Source organism: Micropterus salmoides, unplaced genomic scaffold (genome assembly GCF_014851395.1).
Source record: "Micropterus salmoides isolate LMB-PRFRI ecotype aquatic unplaced genomic scaffold, ASM1485139v1 Ms_hic_scaffold_5, whole genome shotgun sequence".
NCBI lineage: Eukaryota > Metazoa > Chordata > Actinopteri > Centrarchiformes > Centrarchidae > Micropterus > Micropterus salmoides.
The window spans coordinates 30,606,004-30,626,803 of record NW_024044237.1 but is presented as its reverse complement, the minus strand read 5'-3'; the positions used below and the strand labels follow the sequence as shown (position 1 = coordinate 30,626,803).

General features: G+C 39.1%; 1 protein-coding gene across 2 annotated transcripts; it reads left to right on the top strand.

Moving 5' to 3' along the window:
* The first annotated feature begins 935 nt into the window (after positions 1-935).
* fgf24 (fibroblast growth factor 24) lies at positions 936-13,817 on the top strand. 2 transcript variants are annotated; one of them, XM_038699995.1, is made up of 5 exons: positions 936-1,687; positions 1,871-1,907; positions 6,437-6,605; positions 9,748-9,854; positions 11,922-13,817. In XM_038699995.1, exons 1-5 carry the CDS (start codon positions 1,656-1,658, stop codon positions 12,198-12,200), a joined length of 624 nt encoding a protein of 207 aa, XP_038555923.1. In that variant the 5' UTR covers positions 936-1,655; the 3' UTR covers positions 12,201-13,817. The 2 variants fall into 2 exon arrangements, with proteins under 2 accessions (XP_038555923.1, XP_038555922.1); XM_038699994.1 differs by having other exon boundaries at positions 940-1,687; positions 6,437-6,614.
* The last annotated feature ends 6,983 nt before the right edge of the window (positions 13,818-20,800 follow it).

The following is a 20,800-nucleotide window of genomic DNA, read 5'->3' as shown; positions in this document are numbered from 1 at the left end:
TGTTGATCAGCAACTGGAGCTCTTAATAATCACACACTCCTTTTCATTTCCTACTGAACTCACTACAGGAGACCTTTTGAATTCCCGAACATGTGAAGTTATGTATGTAATCATATAGAATCATTTTGAATGTCAATGGGGCTGGAATGTCGAGGATCCAGTTTTAATGGGACAATAAACGCGAACCACAAAGGTTTTCTTTTCTTTTGTAAATGGCAGCGGGGATGTGGGCTCACTTTACTGCTGCCAGCTCGTAAACACATTCACACCTCTCTTTCATTTAAATGCGGGTTAAGTTATAGCACATTATTGAAAAAAATCGAGCTCGACAACAACCTGCATTTGAATGATGTCTGGGAGAGGCGAGGCCAATCCACAAACCAGCAGCAGTTTCCAGCACAAATAACAGAGAGACAAGCAGTTTCTGTAGCTGTTACAAAAGAACAACTCTTTATTTTTCACCAATTTACCATTGGTGAAAAATAAAGAGTTGTATAGGCTGGTAATAAGTATTATAATAATTATTAATTATTATTATACAGGCCTTAAAGTAGCCTAACAAAAACTAAAGATTTAGTTTGTTGTAAAAGTTAAATTAAATGAAAACTTGTTCTGCTCAAACTCATATAAACCAAACAAAATAATTCGTATCATCCCATGCCTCCAATTAGACATTAATATTTTAAACTAGGTTGTCCTTGTCAATATCGGAATAGGTCTGCTAATTAAATCATTTACCAAACTTACTTTAGCAAAAACTGATTTAGAAAAGGGAAAACAAAACAAAAAGCAGTTCTTGTTCTTGTTCTCCTCTGCGCAGCGCTTTGCCCAGCGAGAGGCAAAACCCTCTCAAGCTGATGGTCCCTTCAAGATTACCCTATCAGGTGCAAACCGCTGACGTTTCCACCCACCAACAACAAAAAAGCCTCTCTGTGCCCAAATCTCAAGCCGCAGACGCACAAACACCACTGACAGGCACTGCTGCGCCATCATTAGCCCCCAAACCTCTCCAGGGATCCGCCGCTGCGATTTCCACAAAACTTTTTTTGAAAAACAACTTTTTTTGTATTCCTGGATAAGCAAGTTGTTTGCCCACTTTTATCGACTTGTTTTTGGCGGAAAGGCATTTTATTATCCACCGCGTTTCCCCTTTCCACCGCAGCACTTGGTAGAATAAAATGACCCATGCAAGGTGTAGAAATCCCCGGCAGGTACGGACGGACTTGAGGAGCCTGTGATCTCTGGAGCAGAAGGATTGGGATTGTGGGGAAACTTGGCTGAAGGTGCTCAAAACTCAGAGGATAATTTTTTGAGCGAGGTTTTTTTTTTTGGAGGGGTTGAATTCTGAATCCTTTCCACGCTTGGCACCGTTTTACTGGACCTTGTGGGATTTCGGGGAGCGGGGGGACTGAGCTGGGGAAAATAATCTTTTGGATAATTCCCGCAACAAGGAAGCACCTAATGTTGCACCCCGTGACTCTGCTGCTGCTTTCCAGTGATATATCCTTACATTGGGATTCAGTCTCCTACTTACCTCCGGAGTTGTGTGCGTAAAGGACGCCCAGGGGAGCGAAAGCGAGAGAGAGGGGGGCGATTTCGCCAACCTTTCCCGGGGCTCTAAATCTGTGGAAGCAGGTGTATTTCTGCAAGACAAGATGTATCCGCTGCCTTCGAGGTTCATATACGTGTAAGTGTTCTATACCCCCGTTTGCCTTTTGCACATAAAATCATGCATTCTTACCAATAGAAGTCGCCAAAAGCTTCACATTTGCGCATTGCTTTCGTTCAGGTTGGCTGCCTTTATTATTCATGTAATTGTCTGTGTGATTCACTCCCCTCCTCTCTTCTCTTTCCCTCTCTCTCCACGTAGGTGTTTACATTTTCTGGTACTCTATTTCCAGCTACAGGTATGTTTTCTCCCACGTTCAACTCCTTTTTGTGTCCATGTGTTTGCATGTCACTGTGTAACTTTTTTCCCCGTGAAATGTGATAATGCTGATGAAAGGTATAGGTTATTTCAGGGTGGTCCCTTCAATATTAAACCCAGGTTTGACTGGCCTCATTTAAATGCATATAAATTAATATTAATTATGGCCCTGAAAGGGGTAAAAAATCGGCCGGTCATTTTAGAAGGAAAACATGTGGTATGGAAAAAATAAATGATAAAATCAAACAAGGATATTGCAAAAAAGTATGTGTGTGTGTGTGTGTGTGTGTGGGGGGGGGGGGGGGGGGGGTCAAAGTACAATGCATTTACTGAAGATACAGGAGAGTATCGACGTGCCAAAATGTATGAAAAAGTAAACGAACTGTAAAGACACTACAGTTTGCAGTTGCATTAATGTTATAGCAGCATAACCGCGATACGATTTAGGAGATACAAATGCAATTATTGCAGTATAGTCCCTATATTCGGGAAACTCTAATCTAAATCTATCAGATGTTTTGTACCCGGACTAATATTTAAGAGCAATGCTTTTAGACTATTAGTCTGGCAGAAATTTATTTAAACCTGTTGTTTTAAATCTGGAGTTCAAGTAGCAGCTTCAGTATTTTACAGCAGAATTGTGTAGTAAATATTTTGATCCCTGGAGTTAAAAGTTGTTCTGTGAACAGATGGGCTCATCTGGTGCTTGTTGCCTCAGTTTTTATTAGTTGCGTCTCACTTTGAACAGTAATGAGTTGCAGGCATCCATTCACCTAATTGCGCGTTGTGATTCAGATAAGATGCAAAGAGAGCGCTGCTTACCTCATAAAGCTATCTGTTCTGTTTATTGGTATGACGTGTTTGATCATAATACTCCACGTGCTTTTGTTTTGCATTAATTTCTCAGTGTTGTTGTGATCTTAAATATTAAAACAGGATAGACTCATCCATGTTTGGGATGAATTTTCTTCCAAATTAGTATCCAACATTTGGCAGCATTTTGATTGTAGTTTTTATGTAATTATATCTCTAAAAGATTGTCGAGAATATTTACATATTTGTCAAAGAAAACTGAATCATACCAAGTTTGTTTGTAAACTATGTAAAATTCATTTTAAGTTTTTTCCATTTTGTGCTGCTGGTCAAAATGGTCTAACTGGTGGAGTAAATTTTCTTATCCATTTGTCTGATTTTTTATTTTTTTTAAATCCCAGAGACAAAATATAAAACTGGACCCCCCCCCCCCCCCCCCCCCCCAAAAAAAAACAACAACTAGAAACTGCTATATTATGTAAGTACATGTGCTCTGATTATTCCAACAGAGCTGGCACAAACAAAGCTAGTGTCAACTGACCACTCCTCAAATGTAAGACAGGATGAAGTTGCAGAATTCTGCAGGATGCAGAATGTGGGCCAACCAACGTATGAGATGGACTGATGAATGATGTTTTTTGTTGTTTTAATGTGATTTATGTGTTTGTTGTGGTTTAGAAAAAGTCAGACTAGATAAAGGGATTGTTTCACAAAGGAAATGGATTGTGGCTCTTTGAGTGCTTTCGGGCTGATGATTAAACAAAAAAATGCGGGAATAGCCCTTTAATGCCCTCCTGTCATATTGCCTGTCCATGTTGTTGGCACATTATGTTTCTCAGCACTGCTACTTGCAACTAATGGCTCTTACATGCTGTGCTGTGGTTGTGATTTCTTGAGAACAACAGAAGCAACCACAGTTGGAAGTAAACTTTAAATATATCAACATGAGAGAGTGTCTTTCCCTATTTGTGTGTGTGACCCTGTCTGTGTGTGTCAAGCACATAGCAAGTTGTATCTTAGATGGATGCGACAACTAAGCTTCCTGGGCGAAGATGAGCGCCAGACTTTTGAAGTTTCAACCATATCCGTTTTCATGCTGTGTCTTTGAAGAAAGGAGACAGGGTGATAAAAAAAACTGTTGTCGCTTGTATTCACCTCAGCCATGTGCTTAGGCTTGCCTTTCCCTTGACGCAAAGTGCAACTGTCTACCAAACACACCTTTATGTTTGTTTAGAGATGGGGAGATTTGGGATAAATCCCATAGCAGCCTAGTTATGCCACGTTTTGTTGTGTGTTTGGTTTTTTTTATTGCTCATCAGCTTTGAGGTTCATTTTGAGAGAGAGTTGACAACAGATGATGCTAATGTTTGACTTTTGAAATGAGTGTATCCTTTTCAAGACATTTGTGTGTAGTTCAGGATGAACACTTTGCTGTTGCATTAATGTTTAATTTTAAATCCGCATACATTAGTGGTAATCTCTCTTTTTTGTGAAGTGCAGAGATCATGTGTTAGTCAAACAATTTGAGTGCTACTCTGATGTCTTCTTCCTTGGATGAAAAGTAGGTGTAGGTGATGCTTTTTTCTTTGCCATTGTGACTACTGCTGCTCATGCTAACCGCTGCAGCTCTTAAATGTATCACTTTCTGGTGTTAGGAACACCTACAAGACACCAAATGTTTAGAACATCAAATGCGAAAGCTTCCAGGAGCAGGACTCTCTCGTTTAGGATCACAAATGTTAAAAAAAGCACCATTGTTGTTAAGATAGCTTTTTCAACATACCGCTAATTTCAATATACAGTAAATGTAGTTTTACACATTTTGTCTGTATGCATTTATTATGAGAAAGGTAACACAAATCCTTGTACAGAACTGAATCAGCTTCCTGATCTGATGAAAATCTCTTGGTTGAGTCCTGCTTGTCCTGGTTGAGTTTATAGGTTTAAGGAACAGGTTGTGTGTGACTATATATTTTTTTAAATTTATTTATTATTTAAAGGACAGTGTGTTGTCAGGGCTATGCAGTTGTGTTATGCAGGTTGTGTTGTATGTTGTAATACTTACTTGGAGTAAAAGTGTCTAGGAAAAAAAGTGGTTGGAGTTGAAACTATGAGGGGGGAAATGAGCAAATAGAGCAGTGCATGAAAAGTGTATTTGTGAGAGAAATGCAAAATCTGCTACTTCCAAGAGGTACTGACCATAAAAAAAAAAATAAAATAAATATTTGCCCAATAAAACTATATTTTAGGCATGTAGCAAAGTCATCTCGATTTTTAAGTTTTGATGCCTTGAAGTTAATATTAACACCACAAATTTGTTGCAGTAATGCATTTTGATACGCAGCCTCTCATTTTCTACACTGCCTGATGCCAAAAGTAACATTATGGGCGTGTTTCCTACGTGTCAAGATACAGAAGCTGTGTCCCTGTTCAGGGGCTGGATCCTACGAGGTCCACATTTCTAGACCGAATATGTCATAATGAGCCAACAAGTCCTTCCTCTTACAAAGTGTTGTTCAAATGTGGCAGAGAAATGGTGTTTATGTATGCTATATCTCATAGTCTATTGGGCATGAGAGCAAAGTGAGAGCATCTTCGTAGATGGTCTTCTTTAAGGGATTAGGTGCCGGAATTGGGGCACAACTTGTATGACACCTGGTTCATAAGAACCATGTTTGGAGCCTCGATAAGATTTGCTCTCAGATTTGCAGAAGTAAATTTTTCCTCTCTGTGTTTAAGGTTTTATTCTTCTGAGGCCACACTTTCAAATCATGTTTGCTGCATGTCATTAATTTACTGAAGTTAGAAAAACAAGGACTTCGGGGTATGTAATGTGTATATAATTAGCCACCTGAGAACAGCCACATAAAAAGCCATTACTGTGCAATTACCACACCATACAGCTGGAGAAATGGGATCTTGGCGTGAACTAAGATTCCAGGGCTTCTGAAAGTATACGTTTCCTCTTGCTCTTCCACATGTTGGGTGACCGCTGTTTTTTTGACATGCTGTCGAAGATTTCCTCTATTTCTTTGTCAGGTCTAAGGTGACACGTAAACAGCCGGCTAGTGAATTCTGAAAGATGGATTTGGACAATTTGATCCAAATGTCCTCCTATAAGTGTTTTTGTGGTTCAAGGTGCCTCTTGCCATCTCTTAGTCCTGTCTTCCGCCTGCCGCGCTTCCTAATTTATGGACCCTACTTCGCCTGCAGGCAGATATTTGTTTGATGATAGTGCAACAGGTCTGGATGCTTCAGGTGTATAATTGCTAGTGGCTTGCTTGCTTGTGGAAATGGAGTGCAGGTTTCTCAATATCGCCTGGGGGACATAGTATACTGCTGTCTCAATACAAAGCAACAGAAGGTTGCACTATAGGAGTTGCACTTGCTCAGTGTGATTTTTCCTCAAATGGTGACTTCATTAACATCTTATAGCATGGTTTTCAGCTTGTAAATGCAATGCATATCAAATGTGCCAATTGAAAGTGAGAAGAGAAACATTAAAAAGCCACAATTTCCAGGTTGGTATCTGAGTTTTTTTGCCCCTGAAGCATATTTTTTTGACACAGTGCCCATAAAAGCAACAGCACACATTACTATCAACACCTGTGCCGTGATGATCTCTCACTGTCTGTCTTTCCCTCTTTCATCTTCTGTCTCTCTTTCTCTTTTCTCCTGTCTCACACCTCTATGTAGGAGTCCCAGCAGAGCTCTGCTGATTTTAGGTTTTACATTGAGAACCACACGAGGAACCCAGACGACCTCAGCCGGAAGCAGGTCCGGATCTATCAGCTCTACAGCAGAACCACAGGGAAACACGTCCAGATCTTGGGGAAGAAAATCAATGCCAATGGAGATGATGGGGGCAAGTATGGTATGGGAGAACTCCTGTGCATCTCACCTGACACTTTAGCTAGTTTGTTATAACAGGAGGAGCAATCACTACCACCTATCAACTAAATTCAGCTGCTTCTCACTCCTCCAGCCACTTTTACTTTATGCTACCAATTGTTTGGAGGTGGTTTTCATGCTCTATGGTGAAAGTGGGCAAAGTGGAAGGTGACTTTTGAAAGGCACCAACTACTGGTTGAGGTGGCTGAAAACATTATGAAATTACTGCCTATGCAATGGATGTATACTGCAGAATTTGGGTATTCAGAGCAAGTCTACTTTTATGTTGATAGATTTATAGATCAACTGTGTGAATTTCTGCCAGAACGCCTAATATGGACCAAAACTGACATGTTGATTTGCCATTCTGCAAAATAGTCTACTCAACTTTATTCAGAAATTAACATGAAAATGCATTAAAACACAGATGACAAAAAGTATTTGGCAAATTTAGTCTCAGCTTGTTGAATTTAGCATTTTCAGATAAAAATATTATGCTTCTATCAACATTAAGCAGATCCTCTTTGCTTTCTATGTGGACTTACAAATCAAAACAAATGTTGTGGATGAGTAAATTGATGGTCAGTGTAGCACTCCTTGGTGCAATAGCACAAACATAAGGCAACAGGACTTGTGTTGTGCTTCCCTGCAGATATTTTGCTCTTAACAGCTGACTCACAGCTTGAAATTGCTGGTCTTGAATGCCTCTGAGTGAGTGTGTTCAGTCACAGATGCGCCGAGGCGAAGTTTCCTCACTGCTTGTTAGAGCTTGAGTGGAAGCAGATCCAATGTTTCCCATGAGGCCTTGCCAATTCTACCCTCCGCCCCTCCTTCTCCTCCTTCTCCTGTCCCCCACCTCCCCCTCTTCCTCCTCCTCCCCATCCAGCTGCAGTACCTGGCACCTGTGAACTCCTTTGCACTCACTAATAATGTTCATGAAGATACTCTCCTTACCCTAATCCACTCTCAGTCACTTCAGCTTCATGGTGGAGGGCTACAAACCACCACAGAAGAAATATATTGCTTCGATGTAGAGGTTTATTACCTCTAAGTCCCTATCAGTGCAGCCAAAGTGAGGGTGTTATCATTCTTCCAAGGTATTAGTATAGCATATTCATTACTTTTAAGAGACTAGAACAATCCCTGTCCAGAACAATCTGTTGTAAATGATTCCTGTTGTCCATCCAGAGTGATGGTAGGTCACTGCAAAGGCTTTTTAAACTGATAAATGCTGCAATGTGGAATTAATGCAGGAGTCTTTGGCTTTTTTGACAGGTGACCCCATGCTGAGGTCAATAAATGCCTGTGGCCGCACATTGTTCATATTGCACAGGTTGAGAAGTCACTGGTAGTGGGATTTAATGTTAAAATATTGATCAGATATTCTAAAACTTCTGTCACATATTTCATTTTTGTCCTTTTATATGGCAACTATGGCCCCAATGGAGTCTTGAGTCTGAGAGTTGTTTAAAATACCCGGACTTAATATACAAAACATTGCAGTGACTACTCACTGACTCAAATATATTTGCTCTTGGATGCTGTTCTGATCAAATAAAATCACCCTACATGTTATTTTACCATCAGCAGAGGAAAGCTTATAACATTCCTGCACTCAGAGGGCTGTGTCCTGTTCATACATTTACAGATATAGCAAAGATAGGGTTTGGACAGTGTCACGGACAAAGCATAACTTACTGTAGGGAGGGAAATATTGTTTTTATCTGATGTTCTGGATCGAGGCTTTGTTCTTGAGGTTGAATTTTGGGTCTGTGCAAAACCGCCAAAGTGTTGCCAAATGACTCCTGATTGGACTTTGAGAGCTGAAATATCTTTTTAAACATAATCCAATTTATATGAAAACCAGTGTTGTTGGATTTTATTCCTTCTCAAGGACCCCAAAAAGGTCCAAACTGACTGTTCCAGTGATAAAGAAGTCAGAAATGCTCTTCTTTAGTTCCTAAATAAGACGTACAAACAGAAGTCTCGTGAAACAAGAGAATTAATAACTTCTACGTTCCATTTGTTTCACCTTTGAGACAGGTTTCCTTATTCTCACTTTCTTCCCAAGGTTGGATTTTAGGGTGGGGGGAGTTACTTCTACCCTCGAGCCTGTCCCATCCCCTTCGCCTATTCTTTCTCTGCTCCCTTGAGCGCTACTGAATGGCCCTGTGTGTTAAACAAATGGATCATCTTAACTTTTTGATTGAGTGAACACAGACTAAAGGGAACTTGAAACCTAATCCTGAGGGGCACATAACCGCTCCACAAATGTTTGGCAGATCTCTTTGCTGGTCGAGGGGCAAGCAGAGACAAAGGTGACCTCGTAGGGGTTAACAATTGGGATGGTGGGGAGGGGATTAAAGAGCCGCCGGGATGCGTCTCGGTAGCTCTGTTGCGTCAGGTTGAAGTGACGGTGGCATTGTTGGTTCATATGTGGTATTGTATAAAGAAAGTTATATACTTTATATATATTTAATAGACAATGTACTAGCTCTGGAGACCTATAATGCATCTGTGTTTGTTATTTTGTGTTTGAAACAAGTAAAAAACTTAAAACATACTGTATTTCTCCACATTCACAGAAAAGATTATGCTCACACGATGTTTGCACTGGGCATCAAATCAAGTCAGTTTATAGCCCAAAATCACAAGTTTAAATGTTCTGGATCTTACAGATTTTTGTTGGTTTGTGATTTTCAACTATTAAGATTAGCTAATTATGTCCTGTAAAACTTGATGAAATGAAAGGGAATTTAATCTCAACGTATTCATGAAAAACCAACTTAATGACCCTAACATACTGTAAACAATTTCATTAGTGCACACTGTGTTTTCTTTATTAGGCTCAGTGCTTGACAAAGCTCTGTGTTATCCCTTCAATTGTAGAGCCTTTAGTTTGCAGGGTTCCTTTACAGTACTGGGAATTAAATATGATAATTGTAGGTCAATTTAAGATTATTAGAAAATGTACAGGAGCCCAGACACCGTTGACCGTAAGTGAAAAAAACATACCAGATTTATTTACATGTATGGGAATCCTTTAACTATGTTTGTGTGAGTAGAAAGACTTAAACGTGCCCTTAACAGAGTCTACTTTTTCTTTTCTTTTCCAGCCCTTCTTGTTGTCGAGACAGAAACCTTCGGTAGCCACATTCGTATAAAAGGAAAAGAGAGCGAACATTACATTTGCATGAACGAAAAAGGCAAAATAGTTGGAAGGGTGAGTATCTCTTGGTTGTAATTTTAGGAATATTATAAAAATGGCTGATCCTTTAGTAAAAGCTCAGTATTTTCAAAATTAAATTGCTACTTACTTCTATATCAAAATTAATATTTTAAATGGAGCTGTTAATCCAGGCTGAATTCAACATAGCATCAGATCTGCTTTCTCCTGCTGTTTTTGTACACCCTAACAAAACCCCTTTGATAACTTACAGTCCTTCTTCCATTACGTAATCGGCCTACTCCGTTGACACTCGATCAGTCAATTATGGACTGCAATCACCACAATGCATTGAGAGACTAATGGTCACTTAGGAGGAATGCCATTGCAATTATATCATTTAGTCACACCAGGTGGCCACAAGCGCAGGATGACTACACGTGACTCTGTGGACGACGGCTTCGATATGGAAAAGAAGTTAATATCTGAAAAACGTACACTGTGGAGGCACACGTGTGATTTTGTTGCATTAATAACTCATGCTGTCAACATTGGTGGGGCTGCAAAAATTCACACAAGTTTTCACTCTCTCATCATGGTCATCTGTTAGAAACATGCATTTTGAGTTTTACTTGCTGGGGCCTCTTTGACTTCCTCCTTTAAACCACTGTAGGATTATTTTAAAAATGGGATAAAATTACATTTAAATTATTGATTGTTGGTGGATGTCAGCTTGCTTAATGATAAAAGTAATTTGAACTGTAAATCACAGAAATTTGGACTGATTCAATTAAACTCCCAGATCAAGATTTTTAAACGGTCTTTTCACCCAAATTTTAGAAAAACATATTTTCTGACTTACCACTTTTTCTATGTAGACATGAAGATTTTTATGGGCCCAGCTTTTGAGATATCTGTCCCTGACATTTGTTACCTTGGATAATCCGCAGACCTCGCTAAACAGTTTTCAGTGGAACTATTTTCTTCCAAAGAAAATGTCTCCATGAAATTTGTTTACAGTGAGGTGCATCTTAATAAACAACCATATATTCAGAGTGTTGTAGAATTGCATGACTTCTTAGGTTCATCACTGCAAACGGTATGCTGTGACCATAGAACCCTCTAGATTTCTATTAGTTTTTAACATTTGTATATTTAAATCACTTTCATATTGCATATTAATTATACACCATGCACATGTTTTTGAAAGAAATTGAAGCCAGGTCTTATTCATTGTCATGAATATATAGCTCAATATCTGAAAGCAAAAGATGTTTTTGGAAATTTGCTTTGTTGTGGAGATTTAGATAAGAAGATCGATACCACTCTTTCATCTATCTGTTAATTATGAAGCTAAACAGGCCAGTCTTTATGTCTTTATGCACATTTAAGCCAAGCTAAGCATCTCCTGGCTGTAGCTACTTATTTAACTTACACACATGGAATTGATAAGGAATTTCAAAACTCTGTAAGGCGAATAAAGCAAATAAGTGTATTACCCACAATGTCAAACTGTTCCTTTAAAATACAGCTACTGTAATGTGGTCTGTGCCCAGAAAGTGAAATAAAGACTTTCTTCAGTTATTAAAATATTGTGAAAAGGTACAACTAAACAGGAAGTACTTTCATGTTACAATTGTGCAGTAGAGAGGGTAGAGGCATGTAGGTAAGTGCACTAGTCATGTGAAAGTGAACACATTTACATTTAATCTTAGTTTCACTCCTAGCTCATGGGAAGACCTGTAAGAACAACAAATATCAGTTTAAGCCAAGTTGTTCTTTTCAATCATAATTTAAACCTTGTGCTATGCTTCAGTGACATTTTTCGTGCCTTATTGTATCTGTGAGCTAATGTTTTCGATGTTACAGACTTGTGAAAATTAGGTATTTGACTCATAATCAAATCACATTGAATGAATATTCTCACATTATACATAACCAGCATTTTATATTTTATACTAATTTACACCAAACTGGAAAATACAAAACCACAACAAAACATTCTGAGCCCAAATACACTGATGCAATGAAAATAAGCCATAATGTTAGTTGAAGAAAAGGTAAAGAAAAGATCATGCTGCCATGGTAATAATTAATTAATGTCCTAATCTTTCCTTCTTTCAGCCCGATGGAAGGAAGCAGGAGTGTGTCTTTGTCGAAGAATTCCTGGAGAACAACTACACAGCTCTTGTGTCGGCCAAGTACAAAGGATGGTACCTCGGATTCAACAGGAAGGGTCGGCCCAAGAAAGGCTCGCAGACCACGCAGAGGCAACAGGAAGTCCACTTCATGAAGCGCCAGCCGAGGGGAAGGGTAGACCCACCAGAGGTGTTTCGTTTCACCACAGTAACAAAGCGGACACGAAGGGCTCGGCGATTAAAACCCAACTCCAAGAGGAACTGATGGGACCAATGAGACAGCATTAATTTTCCTCGGCGGTGGGGGGGGGGGAACTGTATCTGAAAATCTCAAGCTTCTTGTCTTAAAAGAATCACCTTAAAGTCTTCACTCCTGTAAAAGAAAGACAGACAAAAAGAACATAAAAATTCAAAGATGTTTTATTTTTGTATTTCAGGATGACTGAATATTTCCTAACTCTTGGATTCTTCTGGGTTGCTGTCATTGTGCTAACGTGCCTGTCATGTTATTTATACTGGATCAACTAAAGGACCTCTGAGAGAATTCCTGTTGCCGTCGTCCTCAGCTACGTTTGAACTGCAAGCTGAAGGCATGCTTTCTTTTTGACACTGGGGGTTGAAGCAGGAGCTGACACAATGTTATAAAAATCAGCCAACTAGAGATTTATTGGAATACCTGTCGGTTTTTGTTTGTGTTGCCCCTTACAACGCGGATCCCATACTTTCCACTGGAATCAGACACCATGGAGATGAAACGGAGAGAGGTGGCAGGCGCAGGTGACACTGCTGCCGGGATAACTGTGTAGCTTTGAGTGCAATATTTTACAGGTCTTTCTCTTCTTCTCCCCCCCCCCCCCCCCCCCCCCCCCCTCCATATGTCTGTCAACCTCAGCTTCACTCGTTGCCCCTGGAATGCGCTGAACCTTCTGAGTACCGTGTGTGATTTCCTTGACATTTCCATGCAGTCTGTGATTCAGCTAAAACACGACATGCTTCGACTAGTCAGGCACCAGCTGTGGCTTAAGTCTTGTTTAAACACACACAAAACAATACAATACAAACAAAAATATAACAACTGATGTGATTCATATTCCACAAAGTCTTCTAGCTTCATCACATTCAGGAGACAGATTTTAATCCCTTTCGTCTTCCCTTGGACTCGCTTTTTAACAGCTCATCCTCACATGTGTTAAAGTTGTTCCAGAAAAGGATGCCTTGATTCTTTGAGTGTGAGCTAGCTAATATTTTGGGGTTGGTGATGAAGACTTCCTCTACCTCCTTGTTCTTTTTGTTTATCTTTACCTAGTCTGACTGTCTGTGTTCAGTTAATCTCAAGAAGAAGAAGCTTTCAGTCGACACTGAGCTGAACTGAGCTCTTCTTTTTATTTTTTTTTTCTTCCAAAATCATCTTTTGACTGTGAGCTCATCTTCGCTCCTTTCTCAAAGATGCTTTTGGGAAAGCTTAAAATTGATCCACAGACAGGAATTCTGTAGCTCCGACCAACCCAATCACTTCATAAATCCACATTTGACAATTAAGACGACTTCTCAGATGAGCAACTTGTCCAGGATTCTGGGAACATTTTCTGCAACATGAGTTTGTGTCTGAATCCTAAAGGGAAAAGTCTGTCTTTCCTTCTCTCACTGACGATAAACTCCAGCTCCCTTTTCATCAGTAGTATGTATTCACCTGTCTGCTGGCAGGTTTTTGTATGAGTTGCTACTAACAACATGACACATTTATGATTTTTTTTAAACAAATGTAAGCAAAAATAATTTTATGACTATTATTAAGATATTTATTGCCTCCCTTTGTAAATAAAATGTGATGAGTTTTATTTGGCCTCTGTTAATAAAATGAGGACTATATTTTAAAAGAAAAGACCTATTATATGTCTTTGTTTCACTGTGGAGAAACCTAAAAGCATCTTTATATCCTGGTTTAGACGGGAATTGTACAATGTGCACATTGAATATCATGCTGCCTAAAAGAGAAATGCAGCAGGTAGCCATTGGTTGGACATAGAGTACATTCCCTTCTCTGCATACTGCCAAGGTATGCATTTTTATATACAAACCCAAAGTGTGAGGACTGCTTTTAAGGTCAGTGGTTTTTAAATTGAGAAAGGCCTATTGCAACATCTCTGAAGGCTTTTTATATCACTGAGAGTTCACAGTTTGTGCTTTTTTTAAACATTGATATCATTGCATGATTATAAAAAGTTTTTTGGCAAAGAAAGTAACATTTTATCTTTGTATGTGTTTTTTTCAGTGTCAAAAACTAAGATAGACATGTATTAATCAAATGGGATTAAATATTGCATCATAAACCACATCGCAGCTGTAGTGAGTGGCATAGAAATCACAACACAAAAAAATTAATTCATATTATCTGTCAAGAGTGAAGAGATGATCAGAGATGTACCTTTGCTAACCTTTGAGTACTTAAAACGCAACTTACTTTGATGTAAATGCTCTGTTCTCTAGACTAGTAAACATACAATATTTTAGACATTTGTTCCATCTTTTAAAAGCGCTAAAGGAATGTGGAGTAGCATGTCTTATAATGCTGTGTGCTGGAATGATGTTTACAGGAACCGTCAGACTGAAAGATGGCGGCTTTGAGGGAGAAAAAAATACTTTTGTTTAAATTCCTAGCGATGCTATCAGCCCCCCCCCCCCCCCCCACCACTCCACTCCGGTAGTTACCTCCAACAGATCCAGAAGTCCCCCGTTCTGTCATGGGATTTTGGATGTCTGGCCTGCTTTTAAAGGTGGAAACATAGTGCTTGATGTGTGACCCAGTAATTCACCATTAACATAATGGATCAGGGCTGAAGATCCTGTTCGTCTGGAGAGGCGGAGCAGTGAAAAAAGTAGCTGAGATTTCAAGGAATGTTTTATGTCCCGTCATCTCATCATCATCTCTTCCAACTGCTTATTATCTCCCTGGTATGAGAATGATATTAGTGAGAGAGAGGAAAAAATAACAACAAGTAACAATAAAAGATAAGAATATGTATTAAGTATGTCTCAGCAACAAAGTAATGATTTGAAAACATTACGATTGTCATAAATAAATACTTTTAGGGCACTATCTCCCACATAAATTGCCATTGGTTTGTCTTGGGCATCACTGTCTACAGATATGGAGTATTCTGAAGGAGTAAACATCAACCGTGTACATGGTTGAGGAATTTAATCAATGCAAATTTTGAAACCCTCCAAATTCTATTTACGTGAGCAAGAAGCTTTTCTCTTTTTTCTCAATCCACATACTTCAAAGTTGACCAAGCACAGCCAAACTGCATCTGGGTATATTGACATTTAAACGAGTGCCGATGGTTTCCAACGTGTCGGCTGATTCGCAATAAGGAGATGACATTTTTGCATAAGCCTCCTGCTAGGCTTTTCTCTGACTCGACCTTTGATCATTGGAGGCTAGATGGGTTTGGAACTGGACCAATAACTTCAAAATGAAACATAGAATTCCCTTTTGCAAAGCCCAACCCCTTTTCAAAGGAGGTGGAATCTTTAAATGCAGTCCTGCTTGCCAAGTAGTTTATATTCTATTATTAGAAAATCTTAGCACTCTGAAACTGTGCACAATGGATAGAGTATGACCAGAAAGCAGTGCCAATTTAGAGAAAGGTCTGTGGTTATGCATAAGTTATACAAATTTTAGTGGAACAACCAAAAGTGGTTCTTTGGCTTTGAGATCAGCAACCACACACTTAACAATTAGCCCTGTCAACAGAAATGTGTTCTGTTGGAGACATAAAACAAGTTTTGTCTCTCTGAATATTACTGAAATTGTCCCTCAAGGTCAGTGAAAAACAAAACTCCAACGCCAAACAAAATAGAGTCCAAGCTATAATATACCTTGTGCCATTAAATGCAGTTTCACGTCACGTCATTTACTGTCAAAACAGCCACTACAGCCCTTCTAACTCACGCTAAACACTAAACCACAGTCGACTGGTCGCCTTTTATGACTGTGAAATCCACAGGGGAAACACTCTGTGCTTCTCAAAGTATTTTTGAACACACGGCTGAGTTGTGTTTTTACAGGATTACAAATGTGCTTACTGTACATACAGTTTCTGGAAAGCCAGACCTCTTCTTTGTTCTCTTCATAACAACATGTAGGTCAAAATAAAGGTCAGTAGGTGTAAAATGTCAGCCTTATTCCATCTTCTTCAAACTCACTGGAAATATTGCTTCAGTCTAATTTGGATCAGATAAATAGAAAATATATTCAGCTACATAACTGAAAAGTCTGAGTTGAAAAATAAGTATTTTGTGTTTTTTTTCTACGTGTCACATTAACTTTTCTAAATATTCTGTTCACAAATTTTACCTATCTAAATAAACCTTTGATGGCATCAGAAAAGATTATTCAGATTTAGTTAAGTTGTAAGTCTTAGTCGACCTTTCAGTCAATTTGAGAGTAGTCACAGCTAAGTCTTGTATTGCAAACTTGGAAGCCTTGAAATAAAACTTTAAAGGTATATTCACACCAAGTGTACACTTGAAGATGAATTTATTTGTCATAAGAAATATATTACACAGCCTGTAAAAACAGTATTCTGTCTTCTGTGGCTCTGGAAGGAGATTCGATTTTCTTTTTAAAACATGTCTATGGAAGTGCAGTATTAAATTAGTTTAGTACCATTTTCATAAATGTATTATAATCAATATAAACAACAATAACTTTCATGAAATTCTACAGGGCTGGAAAATTGCATTTGCACTGATATATTCTTGGAATTGAAAGGTAAAGGGATGTTTTTGATCTACCAATCATAATTATACACATCCATGACAACTGATTAAGTAAGAGCAGTGGCAGCAGAATAGCATTGACTGATTGTTTGTTTAGAATAAATAGGTTGTTTAGAGCAGTGACAGTCACTATGGCTGAACAGACAAAGCTTAAACATAGTGATCACATGGCTTCAAAGATGGGGACAAAATAAAATGCATTTCTTATAATTTTCCTTCACACCTTTGAATTATGACCTTTATCTGCTGCATTGTCCTGTCTGTTGGGTAATGTTGCAGGAGAAAAGGGACACACAGTGATGAACCAAAGAAACCACATGTAAACATACAGAAAAACTTTGTCTCTCTTTCACATGTACACAAACACACAGAGACACTCCAGTCAGGCCTTGTCCCAGCATCAACAGATGCCAGGTGACACAGCTCATTAACTTCTCCTTTCTCCTATTCTTTTGGCTCCTCATTGTCTTGAGATATGAGATGAGCCTTTGTTGAAAGTTTTGGCCCCTTTTTCTCTCGGCCAGGCAGGGCCCATAATTAGTGCTTTGCGCTGGGCGTACTTTCTCACAGGGATACGACACAATTAGCACTTTCCCACCAATGGGCAGGAGCCGCTTGATTCTATCAAGGCCAAATTGTTAAGTTCTGACGCCTTTTTCCAGTAATGGAAATAACAGGACACAACAATGATCTTTAAGAATAGATGCTACATTTATAGGATGACAAATTATTGAATGCGTTACACCATTTACTCCTTTTAAGTGTGGTCAAATACTTTTTGAAAGTACTTTTTATGGTTTGTTTAGGTCTGCATAAGTGCCAGAATTTTGGGTTTGTTACGTAAAGTAGTGCAGTGAGTGCCAGAAAGTTTGGTCTGTCACTGCAGAGTTTTTGTTAATCACATTAGTTCAGCAGCAACTTACCTGACGTCTGAGCAGTTCTGATCTGGTAACAGTGCAAAGAAGTATTTGCAAATGCAGGTAAGCTCAGTGTTAGTGACGTCGGCAACAGAGATTTATTTTCTTACATCTGTGGTCTTTAAGGCCTATCACAACTGGGGGGATGTCATGACTCAAAATTTTATTGATTTTGTTTGCAAAAAGCACCAAACAGATGAACAGTGACAACACAATGTAGTGTGTGTGTGTGTGTGTGTGTGTAAATGAAAAGGTCAGAAAGACAAGAAGACAATGTGGATAGTTGACAATTACACAGTACACCACTTTAATCAATGACTTGATTTTGCTGCCATATTTTATGTGAAAAGTGCAAAAGTGTATTCAAAACCCAAATCAAAGACAATGAACAAATTAAAATAAAAGGACCAACACATAAAACTACTCAAATAGAATAAAACATAAAGACATAAAATTTAAAAGATCAAATTGTATGAAAGGATAATTGAAAAGTGAAATAAAAAATACATTCACAGCTTCTAACCACACCAAAAGTTTAGAAGGAGCAAGGAGCAGGAGAAAGTAAAATATGGCTTTCACATATGTGTGCTCTCTGAGAAATAGTTATTACAATAAAGGCCTGTAAATCATGAAGAATGAACTGCCTGGTAATGATGAGTCACGGTAACTGTAGTCCATAATATATAAATTAGATAGATGTCTATGAGAATGTAACTCTACTACTCAGACTTATTTGCAGTCAAATATTTCAATGCTGAACACAAGTTGCAAGATGTTAAAAAAAACAAGGTAATGACCTCTTACTCAAAATACAAGCTTTTTGACATACTTCAGATGATTATAAATAACATATAATTTTTCACCTTCAGTGTGGAACTCAACCTTTTTAACAAATCTCTAAAAGACAAATCTACAATTGTGTTTCAAGTCTTGACAGGTGAGACATTTTGTAAAATGAGCATAAATTGATATGCTGGACATAGAGCAAACATTGTTCAGCTACAAGGAATGTGATTTTGCAAGAATACCACAAACTTGCAAATCATGGTTCTCTCTTCATCTCATGAAATATATATTGTTACATTTAATTAAAGATACCTAGTTACAGTTAAAGGTAAGATGTGATATTGGTTAAATTACAAAACAGGGAAATTTTTTTGTGCATGAGGTAAAATGCATGCACCAGTTCATTAGCCAGAATAATGGAATAATCTTACAATCCATTTATGTATTTCATTTTGCATTACTGTCTTTAGTTGTGTTTTCTAATCCTATCGCATACGGAATCACATTTTCTTTGACTTTCTGACCATAGAATTTATATTTATATTTTAAGACATTATGTTCATTTTCTAACATTTCAAGACATCCATCTCGTTATACTGAAACCAGGTCAAATACGAAATACTTCCTCTTTGTCTTTATAAATATTAAAATTAAATTCACATTACAATTAAATGCAAAGTTAAAGGAAATGTGTATTGTACCAGGTATTTTAAAATTATTTTTAATCAAAATGTATTTGATTATTCCATTTTTTTAATTTTGCTTGTGTTAGGTTACAGTATCCGATGCATACTTGGATAGGACAGGGGATGTTCACAGAAGGGAGGTTGGCAGGGACCTACAGTTGATTTCTTCCCCAAGGACACCCTGGTGTGTTACCATGGCCACATAAAGCTCTGAGTCTGCACACAAGTTCAAAAGATAGAAAACAGCACACGTAGTATGGCCTGTCTACAGCAAGATGGCAAAAAAGACACAAATGTATTATCCTACAGGCCAAACTCAGACCATTTAGTCGCCCAGCTGGTTTAAAACTAATGCAAAGAGTAGTTGGGTCTGGGTCTACTGGTAGGAAGGACGAAGAACAGTAGGAAACCAAAGAAAAAGAAAAAAACACTCAAGCAGACCTTTCACCTGAGGTCGAAACACAAGTCCTCTGCTGCTAATCTGACATATGTTTTCATGAGCCAAGACAAGCAACCCTGCCATGGTGGCTGCTCTCCAAAACTAATGATGTCAAGTGATTCCCTCAAACAGAATCCCTTTTAAAACAGAATGAAAGAAGCAGAAAGGGAGGGAAGTGCAGGGGTTCTGGGGGTCCAACAAGGGGATGCAGTTGAAGGGTGGGTGTGGAGGGGGTGGGTGGGCAGGTTGGAGCAAAGAAGAAGGCAAAGACGACCTCTGCATTGTCAAAAAACTCGACTTGGTGTAGCTCAAAGACCCTACTAGCTACTTCCTGTGCCAAATCTTACCCCTCGCCACTATCATATCATTGTACAAAGAGAAAAGGGCTCACTTTTTATTTACGCCATTGTTATTGCCAGAATATTGCTTTTAATTGCTGTCCTGGATTCCCTGCTGCGGTATAGGATGAGTCTGAGACGATTACTCAAAGTAATGGAGCATAATGATGTCTCAGAATGGCCCCTGAAGCTCAGGTCAGGGGTTGGACAATGTGAACATTCAGCTACTTAGCTTCCTTTGCAACTTTGTGACAAAATCTGTTTCCCCAACACCAATTAAGATGCCTCTCTGAGCGCTCTGGTCAATGGGTTTGACGGAGGGGGTCGTCCAACAAGTTGACATGTCCCTGAGCACGAACAAGCTGGCCTGTGTCCTCGCCTCAATAATTGGTGTCCCTTGCAACGTGCCGCTTCCCAGGGTTGTCCTTTGTGTCCACATGGCAGTCCTAAATGAGGGGAGTCAGGGCTTTAATGGGAGTCCTGTTAGTTTTAAACAAACACAGGGCGACCCCCTACTGTTCAGCATGTTGCATAGAACAGCTGGGAGTCCTCAGGATTCTCACTCGGGAGCCGGCAACCCCCACAGGGACCCAAGGGCCCACTGCCCACTCCCCATTGTGCCTTTGATGACGTCCTCTTAGGAGCTCGACAGTAATTCTGTGTTCACACCACTAGCAGCTTGATGTTCTACTTTATGTGTCCTGATTGCAAGGTAGGGTGCCAACGGTGTCACAGAGTAAGGCAGAACGTCATGTAGTACTGGTATGTGATTAGCTGCTAGAGGGAAATGTTAACCAAAAGTAGAGCGTGTCGTCCACTGGTGGTAGAGTAGGTCACCTACTGATCACAGGGTTTGCGGTTTGATCCCCACCTCCTACTGTCCACATGTCGAAGTGTCCTTGGGCAAGACACTG